At 38.0% G+C, this 11,248-nt stretch overlaps 1 protein-coding gene across 1 annotated transcript; it reads left to right on the top strand.

Annotated features, from left to right (window-relative positions):
* Window positions 1–6,644: 6,644 nt before the first annotated feature.
* Window positions 6,645–10,015, top strand: LOC130673188 (kinesin-like protein KIF18A). Its single transcript, XM_057478127.1, has 3 exons — window positions 6,645–6,804; window positions 6,918–9,698; window positions 9,949–10,015. The coding sequence occupies exons 2-3, from the start codon at window positions 6,985–6,987 to the stop codon at window positions 9,986–9,988; spliced, it is 2,754 nt and encodes a 917-aa protein (XP_057334110.1). The 5' UTR covers window positions 6,645–6,804; window positions 6,918–6,984; the 3' UTR covers window positions 9,989–10,015.
* Window positions 10,016–11,248: the final 1,233 nt, after the last annotated feature.

Genomic DNA, 11,248 nt, shown 5'->3' with positions numbered 1-11,248 from the left:
CCATAGGAGGGTGGTTGGACATGGGTGGACATGGGTGGAGATGAGAATATGAGTCTCTATGGAGAGTGGCCTGTAACTTTGCTTCTGTTGGGAATAACTCATCACAATATAAACGTTTTTTGTTCAATATGATGTCCTCTAGTAGGAAACAGCCAAAAAAGTCTAGAGAAAAATTTATTTTTTAAGATCAGATCCATAGGAGGGTGGTTGGACATGGGTGGACATGGGTGGAGATGAGAATATGAGTCTCTATGGAGAGTGGCCTGTAACTTTGCTTCTGTTGGGAATAACTCATCACAATATAAACGTTTTTTGTTCAATATGATGTCCTCTAGTAGGAAATAGCCAAAAAAGTCTAGAGAAAAATTTATTTTTTAAGATCAGATCCATAGGAGGGTGGTTGGACATGGGTGGAGATGGGTGGAGATGAGAATATGAGTCTCTATGGAGAGTGGCCTGTAACTTTGCTTCTGTTGGGAATAACTCATCACAATATAAACGTTTTTTGTTCAATATGATGTCCTCTAGTAGGAAACAGCCAAAAAAGTCTAGAGAAAAATTTATTTTTTAAGATCAGATCCATAGGAGGGTGGTTGGACATGGGTGGACATGGGTGGAGATGAGAATATGAGTCTCTATGGAGAGTGGCCTGTAACTTTGCTTCTGTTGGGAATAACTCATCACAATATAAACGTTTTTTGTTCAATATGATGTCCTCTAGTAGGAAACAGCCAAAAAAGTCTAGAGAAAAATTTATTTTTTAAGATCAGATCCATAGGAGGGTGGTTGGACATGGGTGGACATGGGTGGAGATGAGAATATGAGTCTCTATGGAGAGTGGCCTGTAACTTTGCTTCTGTTGGGAATAACTCATCACAATATAAACGTTTTTTGTTCAATATGATGTCCTCTAGTAGGAAACAGCCAAAAAAGTCTAGAGAAAAATTTATTTTTTAAGATCAGATCCATAGGAGGGTGGTTGGACATGGGTGGAGATGGGTGGAGATGAGAATATGAGTCTCTATGGAGAGTGGCCTGTAACTTTGCTTCTGTTGGGAATAACTCATCACAATATAAACGTTTTTTGTTCAATATGATGTCCTCTAGTAGGAAACAGCCAAAAAAGTCTAGAGAAAAATTTATTTTTTAAGATCAGATCCATAGGAGGGTGGTTGGACATGGGTGGAGATGGGTGGAGATGAGAATATGAGTCTCTATGGAGAGTGGCCTGTAACTTTGCTTCTGTTGGGAATAACTCATCACAATATAAACGTTTTTTGTTCAATATGATGTCCTCTAGTAGGAAACAGCCAAAAAAGTCTAGAGAAAAATTTATTTTTTAAGATCAGATCCATAGGAGGGTGGTTGGACATGGGTGGACATGGGTGGAGATGAGAATATGAGTCTCTATGGAGAGTGGCCTGTAACTTTGCTTCTGTTGGGAATAACTCATCACAATATAAACGTTTTTTGTTCAATATGATGTCCTCTAGTAGGAAACAGCCAAAAAAGTCTAGAGAAAAATTTATTTTTTAAGATCAGATCCATAGGAGGGTGGTTGGACATGGGTGGAGATGGGTGGAGATGAGAATATGAGTCTCTATGGAGAGTGGCCTGTAACTTTGCTTCTGTTGGGAATAACTCATCACAATATAAACGTTTTTTGTTCAATATGATGTCCTCCAGTAGGAAACAGCCAAAAAAGTCTAGAGAAAAATTTATTTTTTAAGATCAGATCCATAGGAGGGTGGTTGGACATGGGTGGAGATGGGTGGAGATGAGAATATGAGTCTCTATGGAGAGTGGCCTGTAACTTTGCTTCTGTTGGGAATAACTCATCACAATATAAACGTTTTTTGTTCAATATGATGTCCTCTAGTAGGAAACAGCCAAAAAAGTCTAGAGAAAAATTTATTTTTTAAGATCAGATCCATAGGAGGGTGGTTGGACATGGGTGGACATGGGTGGAGATGAGAATATGAGTCTCTATGGAGAGTGGCCTGTAACTTTGCTTCTGTTGGGAATAACTCATCACAATATAAACGTTTTTTGTTCAATATGATGTCCTCCAGTAGGAAACAGCCAAAAAAGTCTAGAGAAAAATTTATTTTTTAAGATCAGATCCATAGGAGGGTGGTTGGACATGGGTGGAGATGGGTGGAGATGAGAATATGAGTCTCTATGGAGAGTGGCCTGTAACTTTGCTTCTGTTGGGAATAACTCATCACAATATAAACGTTTTTTGTTCAATATGATGTCCTCCAGTAGGAAACAGCCAAAAAAGTCTAGAGAAAAATTTATTTTTTAAGATCAGATCCATAGGAGGGTGGTTGGACATGGGTGGACATGGGTGGAGATGAGAATATGAGTCTCTATGGAGAGTGGCCTGTAACTTTGCTTCTGTTGGGAATAACTCATCACAATATAAACGTTTTTTGTTCAATATGATGTCCTCTAGTAGGAAACAGCCAAAAAAGTCTAGAGAAAAATTTATTTTTTAAGATCAGATCCATAGGAGGGTGGTTGGACATGGGTGGACATGGGTGGAGATGAGAATATGAGTCTCTATGGAGAGTGGCCTGTAACTTTGCTTCTGTTGGGAATAACTCATCACAATATAAACGTTTTTTGTTCAATATGATGTCCTCCAGTAGGAAACAGCCAAAAAAGTCTAGAGAAAAATTTATTTTTTAAGATCAGATCCATAGGAGGGTGGTTGGACATGGGTGGACATGGGTGGAGATGAGAATATGAGTCTCTATGGAGAGTGGCCTGTAACTTTGCTTCTGTTGGGAATAACTCATCACAATATAAACGTTTTTTGTTCAATATGATGTCCTCTAGTAGGAAACAGCCAAAAAAGTCTAGAGAAAAATTTATTTTTTAAGATCAGATCCATAGGAGGGTGGTTGGACATGGGTGGACATGGGTGGAGATGAGAATATGAGTCTCTATGGAGAGTGGCCTGTAACTTTGCTTCTGTTGGGAATAACTCATCACAATATAAACGTTTTTTGTTCAATATGATGTCCTCCAGTAGGAAACAGCCAAAAAAGTCTAGAGAAAAATTTATTTTTTAAGATCAGATCCATAGGAGAGTGGTTGGACATGGGTGGACATGGGTGGAGACGGGTGGAGATGAGTATATGAGTCTCTATGGAGAGTGGCCTGTAACTTTGCTTCTGTTGGGAATAACTCATCACAATATAAACGTTTTTTGTTCAATATGATGTCCTCCAGTAGGAAACAGCCAAAAAAGTCTAGAGAAAAATTTATTTTTTAAGATCAGATCCATAGGAGAGTGGTTGGACATGGGTGGACATGGGTGGAGACGGGTGGAGATGAGTATATGAGTCTCTATGGAGAGTGGCCTGTAACTTTGCTTCTGTTGGGAATAACTCATCACAATATAAACGTTTTTTGTTCAATATGATGTCCTCCAGTAGGAAACAGCCAAAAAAGTCTAGAGAAAAATTTATTTTTTAAGATCAGATCCATAGGAGAGTGGTTGGACATGGGTGGACATGGGTGGAGACGGGTGGAGATGAGTATATGAGTCTCTATGGAGAGTGGCCTGTAACTTTGCTTCTGTTGGGAATAACTCATCACAATATAAACGTTTTTTGTTCAATATGATGTCCTCCAGTAGGAAACAGCCAAAAAAGTCTAGAGAAAAATTTATTTTTTAAGATCAGATCCATAGGAGGGTGGTTGGACATGGGTGGACATGGGTGGAGACGGGTGGAGATGAGTATATGAGTCTCTATGGAGAGTGGCCTGTAACTTTGCTTCTGTTGGGAATAACTCATCACAATATAAACGTTTTTTGTTCAATATGATGTCCTCCAGTAGGAAACAGCCAAAAAAGTCTAGAGAAAAATTTATTTTTTGAGATCAGATCCATAGGAGAGTGGTTGGACATGGGTGGACATGGGTGGAGATGAGAATATGAGTCTCTATGGAGAGTGGCCTGTAACTTTGCTTCTGTTGGGAATAACTCATCACAATATAAACGTTTTTTGTTCAATATGATGTCCTCTAGTAGGAAACAGCCAAAAAAGTCTAGAGAAAAATTTATTTTTTAAGATCAGATCCATAGGAGAGTGGTTGGACATGGGTGGACATGGGTGGAGACGGGTGGAGATGAGTATATGAGTCTCTATGGAGAGTGGCCTGTAACTTTGCTTCTGTTGGGAATAACTCATCACAATATAAACGTTTTTTGTTCAATATGATGTCCTCCAGTAGGAAACAGCCAAAAAAGTCTAGAGAAAAATTTATTTTTTAAGATCAGATCCATAGGAGAGTGGTTGGACATGGGTGGACATGGGTGGAGACGGGTGGAGATGAGTATATGAGTCTCTATGGAGAGTGGCCTGTAACTTTGCTTCTGTTGGGAATAACTCATCACAATATAAACGTTTTTTGTTCAATATGATGTCCTCCAGTAGGAAACAGCCAAAAAAGTCTAGAGAAAAATTTATTTTTTAAGATCAGATCCATAGGAGGGTGGTTGGACATGGGTGGACATGGGTGGAGACGGGTGGAGATGAGTATATGAGTCTCTATGGAGAGTGGCCTGTAACTTTGCTTCTGTTGGGAATAACTCATCACAATATAAACGTTTTTTGTTCAATATGATGTCCTCTAGTAGGAAACAGCCAAAAAAGTCTAGAGAAAAATTTATTTTTTAAGATCAGATCCATAGGAGGGTGGTTGGACATGGGTGGACATGGGTGGAGATGAGAATATGAGTCTCTATGGAGAGTGGCCTGTAACTTTGCTTCTGTTGGGAATAACTCATCACAATATAAACGTTTTTTGTTCAATATGATGTCCTCTAGTAGGAAACAGCCAAAAAAGTCTAGAGAAAAATTTATTTTTTAAGATCAGATCCATAGGAGGGTGGTTGGACATGGGTGGAGATGGGTGGAGATGAGAATATGAGTCTCTATGGAGAGTGGCCTGTAACTTTGCTTCTGTTGGGAATAACTCATCACAATATAAACGTTTTTTGTTCAATATGATGTCCTCCAGTAGGAAACAGCCAAAAAAGTCTAGAGAAAAATTTATTTTTTAAGATCAGATCCATAGGAGAGTGGTTGGACATGGGTGGACATGGGTGGAGACGGGTGGAGATGAGTATATGAGTCTCTATGGAGAGTGGCCTGTAACTTTGCTTCTGTTGGGAATAACTCATCACAATATAAACGTTTTTTGTTCAATATGATGTCCTCCAGTAGGAAACAGCCAAAAAAGTCTAGAGAAAAATTTATTTTTTAAGATCAGATCCATAGGAGGGTGGTTGGACATGGGTGGACATGGGTGGAGACGGGTGGAGATGAGTATATGAGTCTCTATGGAGAGTGGCCTGTAACTTTGCTTCTGTTGGGAATAACTCATCACAATATAAACGTTTTTTGTTCAATATGATGTCCTCCAGTAGGAAACAGCCAAAAAAGTCTAGAGAAAAATTTATTTTTTAAGATCAGATCCATAGGAGAGTGGTTGGACATGGGTGGACATGGGTGGAGACGGGTGGAGATGAGTATATGAGTCTCTATGGAGAGTGGCCTGTAACTTTGCTTCTGTTGGGAATAACTCATCACAATATAAACGTTTTTTGTTCAATATGATGTCCTCCAGTAGGAAACAGCCAAAAAAGTCTAGAGAAAAATTTATTTTTTAAGATCAGATCCATAGGAGGGTGGTTGGACATGGGTGGACATGGGTGGAGACGGGTGGAGATGAGTATATGAGTCTCTATGGAGAGTGGCCTGTAACTTTGCTTCTGTTGGGAATAACTCATCACAATATAAACGTTTTTTGTTCAATATGATGTCCTCCAGTAGGAAACAGCCAAAAAAGTCTAGAGAAAAATTTATTTTTTAAGATCAGATCCATAGGAGGGTGGTTGGACATGGGTGGACATGGGTGGAGACGGGTGGAGATGAGTATATGAGTCTCTATGGAGAGTGGCCTGTAACTTTGCTTCTGTTGGGAATAACTCATCACAATATAAACGTTTTTTGTTCAATATGATGTCCTCCAGTAGGAAACAGCCAAAAAAGTCTAGAGAAAAATTTATTTTTTAAGATCAGATCCATAGGAGGGTGGTTGGACATGGGTGGACATGGGTGGAGACGGGTGGAGATGAGTATATGAGTCTCTATGGAGAGTGGCCTGTAACTTTGCTTCTGTTGGGAATAACTCATCACAATATAAACGTTTTTTGTTCAATATGATGTCCTCCAGTAGGAAACAGCCAAAAAAGTCTAGAGAAAAATTTATTTTTTAAGATCAGATCCATAGGAGGGTGGTTGGACATGGGTGGAGATGGGTGGAGATGAGAATATGAGTCTCTATGGAGAGTGGCCTGTAACTTTGCTTCTGTTGAGAATAACTCATCACAATATAAACGTTCTTTGTTTCTTATGGTGTCCTCTAGTAGGAATCAGCCAAAAAGTTTAAAAATAATTATTTTCTTTCTCTTTTTCATTCCTGGCTAAACCAGCTTCTGTAGTTTAAATAATCGCGCGCAAACATTTCAGTTTTAAAAGATGGCGCCTGCCGCCAACACATGCGCAGCAGCTGCAACTACCGCGCCACCGCGTCTTTACTGGATAAACAAAAATTCGAATTTTCAAGTCTGAGCTTGTTTGTGGTCATGACGCTAACGGTTTGTGTTGCTAAAAAACATATTCGTGTTGTTAACAAAAATAATTACAAACAAAGAACAATAATAACCTAGTACTATTTTTTTTTACTCCATAACCACCATTCAATCGCAAAATACAATCTCAGGTAAGTGAACTCCATAAATTATTTTAAATTAACCCCAAAATAATTAAATAACCACTAAATAAAACACACCCACCCGTCTAACTGTCATTCTAAAATTACAACCTATTTTTCAGACTCGAAATTCTCAAAAAAAAAATATTTCAATTATAATAATAATTTGAAAAAATATTAATAACAATCATGGTGTTGAATAAAAACGACCTGGATCGCGCCTTTTCTCCAAACAAAACCAAGAGACTCGGAAAACGTCGGTCAGCAGGTCGGGGTCCCGCCAAGCCGAGCACCAGCGGTAGCACATCAAAGTCTCTCTCGGGTGATGGCGAGAAAACCAGCATCAAAGTTATCGTGCGCGTGCGTCCGGCGAACGAGCGCGAAGACCAGGAGAATTATCGCACAGTCGTAAAAGTAATCGACGACAAAATGCTGATATTCGACCCCAAGGAAGAGGAGAATCCTTTTTTCTACCGCGGCGTCGCGCAAAAAGGCCGGGATCTTTTGAAAAAACAGAACAAGGAGCTACAGTTCATGTTCGACCACGTGTTCGATATCACAGCCACCAACGAGCAAGTTTTTGAAGGAACAACCAAAGAACTGATATCTGACCTCCTCGAAGGCTACAATTGCTCAGTTTTTGCATACGGAGCAACAGGTGCCGGCAAGACCCACACGATGCTGGGCAAAGATCATGATCCAGGCATCACTTATCGCACAATGGCGGAATTGTTCAATCAAATAGAGACACAGAGTGAGCACCGGGACTTTAATCTGGGTGTCACCTACCTGGAGATATACAACGAGAATGTCCAAGACCTTTTGCATCGCGTTGGACCTCTGGCGTTGAGAGAAGACAGCCGCGCTGGTGTTGTCGTATCAGGACTGAAGATCAAGACCATAAAAAATGCCGAAGAGCTGCTGTCTTTGCTAGCCCAGGGCAACAGGAACCGGACCCAGCACCCGACTGACGCGAACGCCGAGTCAAGTCGCAGTCACGCGGTCTTCCAGGTCTACGTCAACATCACCAACAAGCTGGACGGGCAAGTGAAGCAGGTGAAGCTCTCGATGATCGATCTCGCTGGTAGTGAACGTGCATCTGCTACCGGGTGCAAGGGTGCCCGTTTTAAAGAGGGCGCTAATATCAACAAGTCGCTACTGGCACTGGGTAACTGTATAAATAATTTAGCAGAAGGTATCAAACACATTCCGTACCGGGACAGCAAGCTCACGCGCTTGCTCAAGGATTCACTGGGTGGTAATTGTCGCACTGTTATGATTGCCAACGTCGGTCCTTCCAGCATGAGCTTCGAAGACACCTACAACACACTGAGATACGCCAATCGTGCCAAGAAGATCAAAACTCACATGAAGAAAAATATTATCTCGTGCGAGATGCACGTCACTGGTTATATAAAACTCGTTGAGGAACAGAAGAAGGAGATCGCGGTGCTGAAACAGAAATTACTGATGATGGAGTCACGTCCCCGTAATAATTCACCCGAGTCAGACAATCAAACTGAGGAGATGAAAAAAGACGTCAAAGATTTCAAGGATCGGCTTGTTTGTTTGCTGGACAAAAAACGTTTGCTGAATGAGAAGATCCTGTCGCTGCAGAGTTCTGATAAAATACTGTGCTGTAGGATACAGTTCAAAATAGCTGCTGATAAACGGCTGCACAAGCTGACGACCAACCAGGACTTGGCTGCCGATGAGCAGAACGCCAGTGGCAAGTCCAGGGTCAACAAGTCGCTGGGACACTTCAAGAGACAGCGGGATATCGTCAAGGCGCAGATGGAAGAAGCCTGGGTTGAGTTGCAGAAAATAGAAAAGAGCATCAGGAGCTTGGACGAGGAGATCAGGAGCAAGGGCTTGGTAGAGAAACTGGGAGATACTTACACTCAGCAGAAGAGTCTGCTGGACAATGTCCGGATCCAGCAGCAGTACGAGCACACAAAGAAGGTCTGCAGTCTTCAGCTCTGCGAGCTCGAGTCCCTGGATACCATCACCAAGATGATGAGCGGCACGCTGCAGAGTTACTACAGCATGATGCGCGGTTACGGAACGCTGACGGAGAAGATGAAGCAGGAGTTCAAGCAGTTGGTAAAATCACTCGAAGGTGTCAGGAATATTAAGTGGGCTGACGCCGATCTCGGGAGCTCCCAGGACGCCTACACGCTAATTTGTTTGTCTACTGATGAAATAGTTGATCCCATTAACCAAGAAATGCCGATTCATTTCTCCAGCTACCTTGATGATGATGATCCCATCACTCCTTCGGCCAATGGTAATAAAACCTTCGAAGCAACTCCAGATGTTGGCAAACATGTTCTCAACTCGACGATTACCATCGATAGCGAGTCGCCGGGTTCAGAGGGTCCTCATTTAATTGATGATGATGATGATGATGATGATAATGATAACGAGGATGAAGATGACAAAGATAAAATAAAACAAGAGGGAATTGTCAATGGTTCTGGCATTGATGCAAGTCAGTTAAATAATACGTTTAATTTAATTGAAACTAAAGCTAAGAAACGTGTTTTAGCTGACAAGAGTGCTTGCGGTAAGGCCCCTTTGAAACAGATGAAGCGAATTTCTCCTAAAAGTAAAATTTTAACTGGAACTGGAACTAGTACCAGTGCTGGTACTGGTACTGGTGCTGGAGCTGGTGCTGGTAAAGAAAATAAGGGAACCCAGAAACCTCCGAGTGTAATGAGTGCCAAGAGTGTGGCGATCCTCAATAAATTAAAGACTGAACGAGCTAAACTTGTGCCCCAGGTGCCCGCGGTTAATTTGAATTCAACTCATGGTACAAATGATTTATCACTGAAAGCTGTAAGACACAAAGAGAGACGGGAATTAAAAAAGACCCATCCTTACCAAAATATTTCTAAGCCGAAGTAAGTTAATTATTTATCTTATTCACTTTAAATAATTAATTAATTTTAATAACATTAATAATTTTTTTGCAATTGTTATTAAAAAAATTAAGTCACGGATATGGAAAATAAATTTCGTACGTAATTACGTATTTTGAATGTACGAAATTTTGTAAAAATGATAACTGATTTTAAAAAATAATTGTCCAGTTATTGATTTAAAATTATAAGTTAAATAAAATTAAATATTTATGAAAATATAAAATTTCAGGATTAATTCAACTTTGCATTCATCACGAGTCCCTTGGTAAATTTGTTATTAATTTTTTATACTTAGATATATCTAAAAAAAAATATATAGTAGATAATAGGAGATTTTAAAAATGTTTTTTAAAATGTTTGTAATGTATTAAATATATTCAAATATAAATATTCATATACATATTAGAGAGAAAAATTTTTAAGTAACGTAACATATAAATAATTATACCGCAACTAATTTTATTAATGACTAAAAAATAAATTAAGAAATTCATGACAATGTAAATTAAATTTAAAAATATTCTAGATAAATTTAAAGAAAATTATGAGGATAAAAATAAATGACATTTAATATTGTAAAGTAAATAATTATTTGCCATTAAGTATTAAGATTTGCTGGAAACTGATGAATTAAAATTAATATTATTATTATTACTAAAGATAATTTATGATATATTTAAATTTATAACCGATGCTTGATAATTATAAATGATAAATTTAACATAAGTTTTGTAATTTTAATATTTTATTAAAAAATAAAATTTCATTCTTATAATAAATATAATTACATTTTTATATATATGATATTTTTTTTATTTATGACATCAAAATTGTAATTGTCAATTACGTTAAATATGTAAATGTATAAATTTTGATTGCATAGAAGATTTTTATGTGAATATTGTACTGATTATTTTTTTTTATAGAACAGTTGATTGGTTCCAGAATGTGAGTAAACGTAGCGGACATGAGACATTTTTTGAATTTTTAATAAATAAATAAATGATGTAAAATAATTTTAAAAAATTAAAAAAAATGCACGTATGGAGATTTTTTTTATTCATCTAAATAGGCATTTTTTAATTTTTATTCTATTTACATTTCATTTATTTATTCAAAAATTAAAAAAACTCCCACTTGTCAGTTACATTCACACTCATGTGAATGTTGCATGATCCTAAAGTTAGCAGACAATTAACAATCTTTGGATTTTTGTTTCAACAAATAAATTTAAAAAAAAACAAAAACTTAAAATATGCACATATCGAGAATTAAGAAAACTATAAGTGCAATTTTTTAAAATACTTTTTTTTTTATAATTTATCATTTGAAAAAAAATCCAAAAATTATTAGACGTCGGGTGACTTCAGTAACATGAATGTAGCAGACATCAGATAAATTTAAAATTATAAATAAATAGAGTAGACAATTAAAAAAAAATATTTATAAAAAATGTTTTGTTTTTAATTATTTACTCTATTCATTAATAATTTTAAATTTGTCTGCTTCATTCACACTCATCATTGTCG

Source organism: Microplitis mediator, chromosome 8 (assembly GCF_029852145.1).
Source record: "Microplitis mediator isolate UGA2020A chromosome 8, iyMicMedi2.1, whole genome shotgun sequence".
Classification (NCBI taxonomy): Eukaryota; Metazoa; Arthropoda; class Insecta; order Hymenoptera; family Braconidae; genus Microplitis; species Microplitis mediator.
Note: the sequence above shows the minus strand (reverse complement) of the source record. Positions and strands in the feature narration are given on the sequence as shown.